At 40.5% G+C, this 15,407-nt stretch overlaps 1 protein-coding gene and 1 long non-coding RNA gene across 2 annotated transcripts; both read right to left on the reverse strand.

Moving 5' to 3' along the window:
- Positions 1-7,321: 7,321 nt before the first annotated feature.
- LOC129899750 (uncharacterized) lies at positions 7,322-8,128 on the reverse strand. The gene is made up of 2 exons (XM_055974775.1): positions 7,513-8,128; positions 7,322-7,398 (listed from the first exon to the last, which is right to left on the reverse strand). The coding sequence occupies exons 1-2, from the start codon at positions 8,126-8,128 to the stop codon at positions 7,322-7,324; spliced, it is 693 nt and encodes a 230-aa protein (XP_055830750.1).
- Positions 8,129-12,917: 4,789 nt separating this feature from the next.
- LOC129900708 (uncharacterized) lies at positions 12,918-15,129 on the reverse strand. The gene is made up of 3 exons (XR_008769672.1): positions 14,821-15,129; positions 13,984-14,034; positions 12,918-13,026 (listed from the first exon to the last, which is right to left on the reverse strand). It is a non-coding gene; the product is annotated as an uncharacterized LOC129900708 (long non-coding RNA).
- Between the last annotated feature and the right edge of the window lie 278 nt (positions 15,130-15,407).

Genomic DNA, 15,407 nt, shown 5'->3' on the forward strand with positions numbered 1-15,407 from the left:
TGTGTGATGCTAGTGGAGTGGCACTTGGTGTAGTCTTAGGATAGAGACATTAGAAGATTCTACACCCCATATACTATGCTAGAAAAGCTCTCAATATTGCTCAGAGGAATTATTCAGTGACTGAATAGGAGAGTGATTTGATGGGTGTTGCTATTATGAGAGTTCCATTTTGAGGTGAAAGATATAAATGGAACTGAAAATCAGGCCGCAGATCACTTGTCCAGATTGGAGGAAGAAGCAATGTTGAAGTTAGAAGACGGTGTTAAAATATATGACACTTTCCCAAATGAGCAAGTATTAGCTGCATCATAGGATTTGATTCCTTGGTTCGCAGACTTTGCTAATTATTTTGTTAGTGATGTGGTACCTTCAGATTCGTCCTTCCACCAGCCGTGAAAGTTTATGTTCGATGTGAGGAAGTTTTTCTAGGAGGAGCCATACTTGTTCCGTATCTCTGTTGATGGGATTATTCATTGTTGCATACCTAAGATGTATGTCATTTTTTACTTATCGAAGGGCATCATAGTGGTATCCGGACCACCCATAAAATTTTGCAATGTGGGTACTATTATCCGATGATTTACCAAGATACTCATAATTTTGCCAAAGCTTGTGATCGGTGTCAAAGAGAAGGAGGTATTTCAAGGAAACATGAGTTCCCACTCACTCCTATTTTAGTGATTGAACTATTCTAGGTGTGGGCATTGATTTTATGGGCCTTTTGTGAGTCTTAACGGGATGGAGTACATACTTGTGGATTTTGACCATGAGTCCAAGTGGGTGGAGGCAGTTAAGCGTCCTAACAATGAAGGCAAAAGTATTACAATATTCTTGAAATGAAATACCTTCTCCAGATTTGGTACGTCGCGGGCAATTATTAGCAATGGAGATTTCCAAGTTTGCAACAGGTTGTTTCATGCTCTACTTGAGAATATGGGGTCAGACACAGCGTGACAACTCCCTACCGCAATCTAGTGGATAAGTGGAAGTTTCAAATCGTGAGATAAAGCAAATCCTGCCAAAAACTGTGAATGCCAATAAAATGGACTGGTACAAAAAGCTTGCCTTGTGGGCATATACGACTGCATTTAAGATTGCCATAGGTATGTATCCTTATAAACTTATACTTGGGAAGTCTTGCCTTTTGCCTGTAGAACTTGAGCACAAAGCTATGTAGGCGCTGAAGAAGCTAAACATGGATTGGGGCGATGTACCTGATTAGAGGCTGAGTCAACTGAATGAGATTGATGAATTTCGACTAAAAGCATATGAGCGTTAAGCCTTGTACAAGGAAAGGTTGAAGATGTATCATGACCATAAGATTGTAAAGCGAAACTTTGCACCAAGTGATTTGGTTCTTCTGTTCAACTCAAGACTTCGTTTATTTCCTGGAAAGCTGAAGTCAAAGTGGCTAGGACTGTTTTGTGTGGTTCAAGTGTTCTCACATTGAGTGATTGAGCTTGAAAATCATTAAGGAAAATAGTTCAAGGTAAACAGGCTAAGAGTGAAGGCTTACATGAGCTCTTAGTGTAGTCTGTATAGCCAAGGAGCCTGCATTGTGTCGTAATGTTAAATCAAGTGTTGCTTGGGAGGCAACCCACAATTTTTCTTTTTGTATTTACACATACCATTAGTTTAGGTTGGATATAATTTTTTTCTAGTTTAGAGTTAGGGAAAATACAGTGTAAAACAAATAGTTGTGAAGTGAGCAAGAAATAGAAGCAAAATCTGGTAAAATTCAAGGTAAATGAGTATCTACAAGTAGCATTTACTGGTCGTGGTTGATATGTCCAAACTTACACTTTAATTAAAAAGTACAAAACGGTCGCTGTCAAATATAGAAGCCAACTAGGTTAGGGCCAAACCCACAGAAAATGCAGAGGAAATAAGTCTGCTAGAATTTAAACTCAGTTGTATTCAGTATTTCCAAATAATAAACATGCATAAAGTAAATGGGGGGATTTATTTTTTCAATAAGTAAAGTTCTCAACAACAGAATAACACAGACTTAAGGTTGTTAACAATATGAGATGGTAATTAGGAGTGTGTTCCCAAGACATTTAACTCAGTAGTCGTTAGGTATTGGTGATATTGTATCAGTGCGTCACATGTAAAATCTAGAAATTTATGTACATTTAAATGCCACCCATCCCTATTAAATGTATGTCACTCATCTCCTCCCGGTCTCAAAGTGTATTTCCAACTAACCCTTGCTTTTGATCTCAGAAAACTACCTCCTCACGGGCTCAAGTTCTTAGACGAAGGTTATGCTTTGAGTCTATGTTGTACTTACCTCTCTCCAGCAAGTAATTAATACAAGCAAATCTTAATGCGGGACTTCGTTAAAAGAAAAACAAGATGAAGAAAACTACAATGAAATACTAAACACTTAACGACAATCACCTATACATTTGCCTACTTCATTATTGTGCCATAGTTCCTACAACTCTAGTTATGGGGTTTAGATATTCATAATCGCAAAGAATGAATTAAGAATTAATGTTGAATTCATAAAACAATATTTATGTTTATAGAAAAGTAAACTCAAATCACAAGATGAATAACGAATCAAGAACGAACAAAAGATTGAATTTTGTTTGAATCTTTAAAAGTCACCAAAGTATGCTCTCAAAATGTTCACAATATGCCAAACATTAGAATAAAACATGTAACCCTAAAATAAATTCTAGTAATTATTGAAGTACAAAACCTAATTCTAAATGAACTAGGAAAACTTAAGTCGGCAGAGTTCACGCCAATACATCACGGTCTGTATTGGTCTTCATGTCCCGTGGTCATGCCCCATCGTGTTTGAATTAGCTCCACCACTATGTGGGACTTTGCTTCTTCATGGGAAAGCCCCATGTCTCATGGTCCTGACTACGCCCAGTATTCCGTGGTACTTCCCTTAGCCAATTTCAATCTTTTATCAACAATCCTTCACGATCCTTGATCACGTCCTGGACTCCACGGCTAGTGAAGGGTCTCATGGAGTTCCACTTATCCAAAATTTCATCACTTTAGGATTTACTTGTATCAGCATCACGCCAGCCACCATGACCCATACAAGGCACCACGATCCATTGTGGCACTCGTAGTCCTTGGTTCTCAGCAAAAAAGCCTCAACTCCTCAAAAATCATCCAAACTCATGTGCGACTTAGTTTTCCTACAAAATGGACAAAACAAACATCATATCTACAAAAATATGCTTGCAACGCACACTAATCCACCATTTTGAGCATCAAAAGTGTCATAAATATGCGACACATCAATACCCTCAACTTAGAACCATTATTTGTCCTCAAGAAATGAAAAAAAATAAAACAACACGACGTGCAAACACAAACGACTATAAGAAGCCATATAGCACCCCAACACATATACTATGACTCTCTTATTCAATCGACTCAACTATGTAATGCATTGACATTCCAACTAACTCACAAGGATCGATTTATGACATCACACTACCTACAGTCAACCAAACAAATACAAACAACAATGTACCAGTCAAGATAGCAACTCAACAGTATAATCACAGTGCCTTTTCCACAAAGAAGTATCTCACACAGTATGCATAAATAAAATAGAGACTGAAACAAACTTACTCACACTTACAAATAAAATTCAATCAATGCACATGTACAGACCATAGGCTTGCCCTTATTTTCTACACTATACTTTCGAATAGCTCTTTTAGGATAAAATTAGGACTTTCTTTGCTTGCAACGTAGGCTCGGGCTCGGGTCGGATACATTTAGGATTTAAGTGACTATTTTTCCCCTCCTCAAAATCTATCTCTGGCTCATCATACCGGTTCGCACCCTCAACAGTGTTTATCTTTTTAGGACCTTCAGATAGAAAGCGCTTAGTCAGTAAATCCATTTGGATTTTGATGTGATTCATATCCTGATTATGCTCATCTTCTCTCCTTCTTTGCTCAGCCGACATCTCAAATGTATAGCCCAAGCCTCTAATCTCAGAATCTTTGGTGTGCCAAGACTTGCTAGTCTTTGAAACCTGATCCAAGATTTTTGACGCTTCTGTGAAGGTTTTGGACATGAATGATCCACCGCAAGCTTGATCAACTACCGTCTTAGTCACAAAGTTGCACAATATATACAATAAATACATTAGGTGCTCGTCTGTGAGATTATAATTTGTTCACATTTTCAGCTTCTGATTAAATCTCTGTCATGAGTCATGTAGTGCTTTATGAGTGAGTTGCTTTTGTGCATTGAGCTCATCCTTGATCTGCAACTTCCTAGAAGATGGAAAGAAGCATTCCAGAAATGCTCTCTTTATCTCTCTCCAGTTTGTGATTGAGTCATGCGGGAGCTCATTTAGCCACTTGATTGCCTCCCCAGATAGAGACAATGGAAATAGTCACAAGCGAATTGCAGTTTGGCTAACCCCAGGGATGCCACAAGTTTTGCATGAAGCAATGAAGTTCATCAAATATTGATATGCCTCCTCTCCAGACATTTCTTTAAATAGTTCTTTCAAGTTTAAGAGCTGAAACATGGCGCTAGTTGTCACGACCCAGCCCCGTGGGCCGCGACTGGTGCCCTATTAGGACACCCAAACGAACTTACATACCAAATCATTATATTACAAAATAATTCCAATTTAATATTAGTCTCAATCAGAATAGCAGGCTATCCTTAATTTCAGTAGCCGCGTATGTAGAAAAATAATTTATCAAACCAAAAAGGGGCAACGGAGGGCGCGTCACCGGATACGTACATATATACAAACATATGGGCCGTTTTGGCCGTTATAACAAAAGAGGCCACATTAAGATACAAATCATACGCGAACGAACATACACGACCCATGACCCACACCTATGTCTACAGGCCTCTACCAAAGCATAACGAAAACATATGACGGGACAGGGCCCCGCCATACCCAAATATTCAAATACATAAGAGTGTGTACATCAGAAAGGCATATACCAAAATGCGGCTCCGAGTCAATAGAGCACTCTGTAGTAGAAGAAGTTATGCAGCCTATGCCGATGGATCCAAAACGTCTATACCTGCGGGCATATAACGCAGCCCCCGAAGAAAGTGGGCCAGTACGAAATATGTACTGAATATGTAAAGCACACGTGTAAGGAATATAAATCATAACTGAAAGGGAGGGTACACGGAGCACATACCAAACCAGAACATCAAAATCTGTACTGAAAACATATGTACATAATGCAAGTAAAATCATGCATAAGGCATAAGAACGTGGTCACCACTCTGACGCTGGTGCCACAACACATCATACTCCAGAAGATTTCAAATCTCCGTACCAACCCCAAACATATCGTATCATCACAGCATACCATATCATCAGAACATATCATATGCCATGTCACATCATGTCACCATAGACGGTACCCGGCCCTATGGCGAGGTCTCGGGACCCGTAACACATCATACTACCGAGTATATTATAGGGCGCACGATTACAAAGCCGGCCCGGGTTATCATAGTAATATGCACGAGCAGAGTAGTGAGAAACTAATGCAGCACATATATATATCAAACATTTCTGAAATTATGTTTACAGTCCCAAAACGGGTATTAGAACATAAGGGGACGATCAGGATATTATTATTTTATTCTTAGTTTTTGTAGAAAAACTCATGGGCAAAACTTATCCCTTTATGTTTTATCATAATAAACTAGATAAGACAACTAGGTGAATTTCGGAGCTAGTGGGCCCACCTTTGGCCAAGCCGAGGTGGCGTACATAAATTTCAAACATTTGGCCCTACGGAGTCATCTATCAAGGTTGTAGGATGATGCGGTCATATAAGTAGAAGTTACGGATATTTGCATGTTTCTTTTCAACATACATGAATTTTTAATTCAATTTCACTGAATGGATTTCTAGGAAATTTAAGCTTGGATTCTCATGAGTAGAGTTTTTCCCGAGACTCAAATTACAACCTACTACACTTAGGATATGCCAAAACAAGAAAAAGAGGATCTTTACATACCTTATCTGCTTCTTACGCTCACTCAAATTCAAATCCCGTTTCTTCCAAAATCTACAAATGGTCACAATTACCAATTGTAAATTATAAGCCTTTAAGAGTTCAATTTTTTTTTCCTTTACTTGCCTACAAAAATTTGGGCAGCACCCCTCCTATAAATTCAACATCCCCGAGAATTTAACTCGGCTAGAATATCAACAACAACACCCACAAGCATACCAACAATATCAACAATTACTACAAAGCACAATTTACACTAAAAATCTTTCTTCTTCTTCTCTTTTGTCACATAAGGCCACAAGTTCTATTCCACCTCACCTTCAAACTAATATCAACATTTCATATTCATTTACTAGGTCAAGACCACGTAATCATAATTCTAAAGAAGTTAACATTATGCCATACAATATGTAAGAATTCCACCAAAACCATAATCCACCCAAAACTTCTACGAATGTAACGAAACTACCAAATTGCATTGTCTCCTTCCAAATTCATTAAGAATAACAATAATCCATATACTAGAATTCTATTTCCATAATTACACAAAAACTATACTAAAATCACATAATTCTCTATAACAACTTATAACCAATTTCAATACCGTCTCGAATCATTAAACTTGTAGTTACACCATAATCGCCATAACGACACCACTAACAAGCTAAATAAAGTTCAATTCCTCTTCTCCCAACCATCACACCACATGACCACACACACCCACTTGCACACCCACATGGTCACACACCCACATACATCATAATTACATAATTTCCACTTAATTCCACTAGCTACAACACATAGACTTTTTCCATAACATAAAAAAGATAGAATTCTTACCTTTTCTTCAATTTTTGACTTGCCACAAATGAAACTTTCTCGCTCAATTAATTATACCACGTTGAAGAGGGCCTCGAACTTGACAAGAATTCAAGAAGACAAGGTTTTTGGATCAAAGTTGAAAAACTTGGAATTTTTCCCCTTTTCTTCCTCTAGTATCAGTCTCTTCTTCTCTTTGGAAGATGACTTAGCTCTCTTTGGAAGTCTTGAAACTTCTAGAGACACATATACTAAATAGATGATGGGCCAATATAATTAATGAACTAAATTTTCAAGGCTTGGGCCATATCATGTATTGGGCCCTAATTTCTCTTATTCCTTATTTTTTTTTTAAAGCCCAACTATAAGTCTTACAAGTAATTCACAAAATTAGTTTCCAAAATTTCCATTTTTTTTGCCCTCGGTCTTCTTCCGTATTTCCACACCATTTTTTTTCATGAACATCATACCGGTAAGAATTGAAATAAATAAAATAATTCACAACCTCATTCTTTGCAAGCCAAAAATATTTTTTTCCCTCTTTCCGAATGCGCAAAGGTGCGAGATGTAACATCCTCCCCTCCTTTAGAACATTCGTCCCCGAATGTTAAATTAGCCTTATGGGTTGGATTCTTTATATGGGCGGCACACATAATTAATTACTAATTAATGTAATTAATTAAGAGATTTAAGTTACCTGACGGCATAGGAAACAGGTACGGATATTTCTTCTTCATCTCGCTTTCAGCCTCCCAGGTCATTTCCTCTCGGTTATTGTTCCGCCACAGAACCTTGACAGAGGGTACATCCTTGGTACGCAATCTTCTCACCTGCCGATCTAAAATGGCTATAGGATGTTCTTCGTAAGATAGCTCCTCCGTTATATGTACATCTTCTATAGGAAATATTCTGGAAGGATCACCAACACATTTACGAAGCATAGATACATGAAATACCGGGTGCACTGCCTCCAGATCGAACGGTAAGTCTAGCTCGCCTATCCTCCGGGTAATCTGATAAGGTCCGATATACCGCGGACTAAGCTTACCCTTTTTGCCGAACCTCATCACACCTTTCATGGGCGACACCTTCAGAAATACCCAATCGCCAATCTGAAACTCTAGTGGTCGACGTAGCTTATCTGCATATGATTTTTGTCGACTCTGGGTAGCCAATAATCGCTCCCGAATAAGCTTTACTTTATCAACTGCTTGCTGTACCACATCTGGCCCAATTAACTTAGTCTCGCCCACATCAAACCAACCAATCGGGGATCTGCACTTCCTACCATATAGGGCTTCATACGGCGCCATCTGAATGCTGGAATGGTAGCTATTATTATAAGCAAATTCAATAAGTGGCAAATGATCGTCCTAGCTACCTTTGAAATCAATTACACAGGCCCGCAACATATCTTCCAGCGTCTAAATAGTGCGCTCGGCCTGTCCATCGGATTGAGGATGAAATGCGGTGCTTAGACTCACTTGAGTCCCTAATCCTTCTGGAAGGATCTCTAGAAGTTAGCCATAAATTGGGCACCTCTGTCGGTTATAATAGATACAGGAACTCCATGGAGCCTTACTATCTCCTTAATATATAATCTAGCATAATCACCAGCCGAATACGTAGTCCTGACAGGAAGAAAATGGGCTGATTTTGTTAATCTGTCAACAATAACCCAAATAGAATCATACCTGCGTAGAGTGCATGGTAATCCTGTAACAAAATCCATATTAATTCTTTCCCACTTCCAAGCGGGAATTTCCATTTGCTGTAGTAATCCAGCGGGCTTTTGATGCTCGATCTTGACTTGCTGACAGTTAGAACGCTGACCAACAAACTCTGCAATGTCTCTTTTCATCCCGTCCCACCAATATAAAAATTTGAGATCATGATACATTTTTGTGGATCCAGGATGAATAGAATATCAGGCATTATGTGCCTTGCCCATAATTTGTTGCCGCAGCCCTGCAATGTCAGGTACACATATCCTGCCTTCACATAATAATACCCCATCAGACGAAATTTTGAACTGATTCCTTTCTTTGTTAAAAGCCATATTTTTGTACTGTAACAAATTGGGATCCTCGAACTGCCGCCGTTTTACCTCTTCCATAAGTGATGATTCAGCAACATCTCAGATAGAAATCTCGGTATCTCCAGAATCGGCCAAACGAACTCCAAGGCTGGCTAACTGATGAATCTCACGAACCAATTCTTTCTTTTCTAGTGGCACGTCGGTTAAACTGCTCATGGACTTGCGGCTAAGTGCATCAGCTACCACATTGGCTTTCCCCGGATGATACAAAATATCGACATCATAATCTTTCAATAATTCAAGCCATCTTCTCTGCCGTAAATTTAGCTCTTTTTGCTTAAAAATATATTGAAGGCTCTTGTGGTCCATATAAATATCAACGTGGACCCCATATAAATAATGCCGCCACATCTTCAAGGCATGAATCACCGCGGCTAATTCTAAATCATGAGTGGGATAATTTCTCTCATGCGGTCTAAGCTGTCGGGAAGCATAAGCTATGACTCGACCGTGCTGCATTAACACGCAATCTATCCCAATACCCGAAGCATCACAATAAATGACATACCCCTCTGACCCCTCTGGAAGAGCTAAAACTGGAGCTGTAATCAACTTTTCCTTCAGCAATCGAAAACTGCATTCACAAGCATCAGTCCAATGAAATTTTGCTGCCTTCTGAGTTAGCTTTGTTAAGGGTGTCGCAATAGAAGCAAAATTTTCTACAAATCTTCTATAATACCCAGCTAACCCCAGAAAGCTGCGTACCTCTGTTGGTGTGGTAGGCTTGGGCCAATTTTGTACAGCCTCAATCTTTTGTGTATCGACCCGAATGCCATCTGCTCCAATAATATGCCCTAGGAATGCCACGGAGGTTAACCAGAATTCACATTTAGAGAATTTAGCATATAATTTTTGTTGTCGAAGTATGCTGAGTACTGTTCTCAGATGATCGGAATGTGCTTCTGCTGATCATGAGTAAACTAAAATATCATCAATAAATACAATCACGAACATATCAAGGTACGGCCGAAATACCCGATTCATCACGTCCATAAACACCGCTGGAGCATTAGTTAGCCCAAAAGACATCACCCTAAATTCATAATGCCCATATCGGGTCCTGAAAGCAGTCTTTGGAATATCTGCCTCTCGTACCCGTACCTTATGGTAGCCCGAACGTAAATCAATCTTTGAAAAATATTTGGAACCCTGCAACTGATCAAATAAATCGTCAATCCGGGGGAGGGGGTATTTATTTTTTATGGTCACCTTATTTAATTGTCTGTAGTCAATACACATCCGCAGTGACCCATCTTTCTTCCTTACAAATAATACCGGCGCTCCCCAGGGCGATGTGCTGGGCCTAATGAAGCCTTTGTCTAATAAGTCTTTCAGTTGCTCTTTCAATTCTTTTAATTCCCTCGGCGCCATTCTATACGGAGGGATGGATATAGGTTGAGTATCCGACAGCAAATCTATCGTGAACTCTACCTCCCGTTCAGGGGGAAGGCCTGGAAGCTCTTCCGGAAATACATCTGGGAATTCATTGACTACCGGAACTGATGGGAGAACAGGTGTCTCGGCCTTAGTATCATATACCCGAACCAAATGATAAATATAGCCTTTTTGAATCATCTTTTTAGCCTTGAGGTATGAAATAAACTTACCCCTCGGCGATGCTGTACTTCCTGCCCATTCTACCACTGGTTCTCCTGGAAATTGAAATCGAACTACCTTTTTCCGGCAGTCGACATTAGCATAACAGGAAGCTAACCAGTCCATCCCCATAATAACATCAAATTCGATCATATCTAATTCCACCAAATCAGCTTTAGTACAACGATCACATATAATCACAGAGCAATCCTTATATGCCTGCCTAGCTATAATAAAATCCCCAACTGGTGTAGCTACCTCAAATGGCTCTATAGGTTCAGGAGTTATTCCGATTTTACTAGCAACGAGCAGAGAGATATATGATAAAGTAGATCCAGGATCAATCAATGCATATACAGATCAAGAGAAAACCAATAATGTACCTGTGACAACATTTGGCGACGCCTCCTGATCCTGGCGGCTAGCCAATGCATATATGCGGTTCGAAGGACCGCTAGAATCAGAAACCCCGCCACGACTTCGACCACGGCCCGCCAGTGATGGCATACCTCGTCCCGCAGAACGTGCAGCTAGAGGGGTAGACGATGAACCAGCAACTGATCCTGTCGGCTGAACTGCGCCAGCTACACCACTCGCCAATGGATAATCTCGCATGATATGGCCTTGATGGCCGCAAGAAAAGCAGGCTCCTGTAGCTCGGTAGCACTCCCCGGGATATGATCTCCCACAATAAGAACACCGAGGCATAGGGGGCCTGGACTGACCAGAACCTCTGCTCGTCTGTGGACCTGATGCTCTGGAACTTTGGCTGGCCCCAGACGGCCCTGCACTATCAAGTCGTCTGACGGCGAACTGCGTACTCCGGCTTAACAGAGGAAGATATCTACCGGACTGCTACTGAGGCTGCCCGCCTCGGAAATCTCCAGAATACCCCGCTAATCTAGACCTCTTGGGCGGCCTCCTGTCACGATCTCTACCAGAATAATCTCCCCTATGCCAGTCCTCCATTCCCTGCGCATAGGCCTGCAGTCGGCCAATATCCATGCCGACCTGAGATGCCATCGCCATAAAGCTGTCAACCAAATAACGATCTAACCCTATCACGTACCGATGCATCCTGTCCTCCATATCAGCTACAATAGTAGATGCATATCGGGCCAGAGAATCAAACTCCAAGCTGTACTCTCGAACACTCCTGCCTCGCTGCTTCAGCTGTAAAAATCTATCAACTCTCGCCCGCCGCAACTCTGGGGGTAAGAAGTGGCTGAGGAAGGCAGCTGCAAACTCATCCCATACCGCTGGGGGAGCACCCTCGCCCCTGGACAGCTCTTAGGACTCATACCAGTTAATCGCAATATGTCGTAACCTGTGTGAAGCTAATTCAACAGACTCGGTCTCAGAAGCTCTGACCAGTCTCAATGAGCGCTGCATCTGCCGAATAAAATCCTGGGGGTCCTCCTCGGTCTTAGACCCAAAAAACTCTGGAGGATTACATGTCAGGAAATCGCGAACCCTCAAACTATCACGTCTGTCATCATCATCACCTCTCTGCCCACGTCCGCGAGCCTGACCTGCTACTATCGTCGTCAGCAACTGCACAGCCTCCTTCAGCACCCTATCCTCCGCCCCAGGCTGAGGAGCTGGAGGCTCGGGCGCTGGAGCCTCTGGAGCTAATGGGGGAGCTGCTCCAGGCTCCTCCGGTGGTGGTGTAGCAGACCCTTCTGACTGGGGCATAATATCTGGCATAGTCTGAGCATGAGCTCGGGTAGCTCTCGGCCTTCGACTCGTCCATCCGACCACTGCTTTGCCCTTCTCGGCCGCCATCGCCTTCTTTGGAGGCATCACTGAAAAATATAATAGCCGATTAGAAAAGGAATTCATCCTAATAGCACAGCTCTCGCGCACGATCTAAGATTCAAAGAAAAGTAACACCCTAAATATCCTGCAGCCTCCTGTTTATAGATGTGGTGCACAACACACCGATAACCAGGACTCTATGAGACACGGCCTGTAGACACTCCGAGGACAAACCGCTCTGATACCACTTTTGTCACAACCCAGCCCCGTGTGCCGCGACTGGTGCCCTATTAGGACACCCAAACGAACTTACATACCAAATCATCATATTACAAAATAATTCCAATTTAATATTAGTCTCAATCAGAATAGCAGGCTATCCTTAATTTCAGTAGCCGCGTATGCAGAAAAATAATTTATCAAACCAAAAAGGGGCAACGGAGGGCGCGTCACCGGATACGTACATATATACAAACATATGGGACGTTTTGGCCGTTATAACAAAAGGGGCCACATTAAGATACAAATCATACGCGAACAAACATACACGACTTATGACCCACACCTATGTCTACAGGCCTCTACCAAAGCATAACGAAAACATATGATGGGACAGGGCCCTGCCATACCCAAATATTCAAATATATAAGAGTGTGTACATCAGAAAGGCATATACCAAAATACGGCTCCGAGTCAATAGAGCACTCTGTAGTAGAAGAAGGTATGCAGCCTACGCCGATGGATCCAGAACGTCTATACCTGCGGGCATGTAACGCAGCCCCCAAAGAAAGGGGGTCAGTACGAAATATGTACTGAATATGTAAAGCACACGTGTAAGGAATATAAATCGTAACTGAAAGGGAGGGTACACGGAGCACATATCAAACCAGAACATCAAAATCTGTACTGAAAATATATGTACATAATGCAAGTAAATTCATGCATAAGGCATAAGAACGTGGTCACCACCCTGACGCTGGTGCCACAACACATCATACTCCAGAAGGTTTCAAATCTCTGTACCAACCCCAAACATATCGTATCATCACAGCATGCCATATCATCAGAACATATCATATGCCATGTCATATCATGCCACCATAGATGGTACCCAGCCCTATGGTGAGGTCTCGGGACCCGTAACACATCATACTACCGAGTATATTATAGGGCGCACGATTACAAAGCCGGCTCGGGTTATCATAGTAATATGCACGAGCGGAGTAGTGAGAAACTAATGCAGCACATATATATATCAAACATTTCTAAAATTATGTTTACAATCCCAAAACGGGTATTAGAACATAAGGGGACGATCAGGATATTATTATTTTATTCTTAGTTTTTGTAGGAAAACTCATGGGCAAAAGTTATCCCTTTATGTTTTATCAGAATAAACTAGATAGGACAACTAGGTGAATTTCGGAGCTAGTGGGCCCACCTTTGGCCAAGCCGAGGTAGCGTACATAAATTCCAAACATTTGGCCCTACGGAGTCATCTATCAAGGTTGTAGGATGATGCGGTCATATAAGTAGAAGTTACGGATATTTGCATGTTTCTTTTCAACATACATGAATTTTTAATTCAATTTCACTGAATGGATTTCTAGGAAATCTAAGCTTGGATTCTCATGAGTAGAGTTTTTCCCGAGACTCAAATTACAACCTACTACACTTAGGATATGCCAAAACAAGAAAAAGAGGATCTTTACATACCTTATCCGCTTCTTACGCTCACTCAAATTCAAATCCCGTTTCTTCCAAAATCTACAAATGGTCACAATTACCAATTGTAAATTATAAGCCTTTAAGAGTTCAATTATTTTTTCCTTTACTTGCCTACAAAAATTTGGGCAGCACCTCCCCTATAAATTCAACATTCCCGAGAATTTAACTCGGCTAGAATATCAACAACAACACCCACAAGCATACCAACAATATCAACAATTACTACAAAGCACAATTTACACTAAAAATCTTTCTTCTTCTTCTCTTTTGTCACATAAGGCCACAAGTTCTATTCCACCTCACCTTCAAACTAATATCAATATTTCATATTCATTTACTAGCTCAAGACCACGTAATCATAATTCTAAAGAAGTTAACATTATGCCATACAATATGTAAGAATTCCACCAAAACCATAATCCACCCAAAACTTCTACGAATGTAACGAAACTACCAAATTGCATTGTCTCCTTCCAAATTCATTAAGAATAACAATAATCCATATACTAGAATTCTATTTCCATAATTACATAAAAACTATACTAAAATCACATAATTCTCTATAACAACTTATAACCAATTTCAATGCCGTCTCGAATCATTAAACTTGTAGTTACACCATAATCGCCATAACGACACCACTAACAAGCTAAATAAAGTTCAATTCCTCTTCTCCCAACCATCACACCACATGACCACACCCACCCACTTGCACACCCACATGGTCACACACCCACATACATCATAATTACATAATTTCCACTTAATTCCACTAGCTACAACACATAGACTTCTTCCATAACATAAAAAAGATAGAATTCTTACCTTTTCTTCAATTTTTGACTTGCCACAAATGAAACTTTCTCGCTCAATTAATTATACCACGTTGAAGAGGGCCTCGAACTTGACAAGAATTCAAGAAGACAAGGTTTTTGGATCAAAGTTGAAAAACTTGAAATTTTTCCCCTTTTCTTCCTCTAGTATCGGTCTCTTCTTCTCTTTGGAAGATGACTTAGCTCTCTTTGGAAGTCTTGAAACTTCTAGAGACACATATACTAAATAGATGATGGGCCAATATAATTAATGAACTAAATTTTCAAGGCTTGGGCCATATCATGTATTGGGCCCTAATTTCTCTTATTCCTTATTTTTTTTAAAGCCCAACTATAAGTCTTACAAGTAATTCACAAAATTAGTTTCCAAAATTTCCAATTTTTTTGCCCTCGGTCTTCTTCCGTATTTCCACACCATTTTTTTTTCATGAACATCATACCGGTAATAATTGAAATAAATAAAATAATTCACAACCTCATTCTTTGCAAGTCAAAAATATTTTTTTTCCTCTTTCCGAATGCGCAAAGGTGCGAGATGTAACACTAGTGATGGTGAACTTCACGCTGGGTAGTAGTGGG

Source organism: Solanum dulcamara, chromosome 8, assembly GCF_947179165.1.
Source record: "Solanum dulcamara chromosome 8, daSolDulc1.2, whole genome shotgun sequence".
Lineage (NCBI taxonomy): Eukaryota > Viridiplantae > Streptophyta > Magnoliopsida > Solanales > Solanaceae > Solanum > Solanum dulcamara.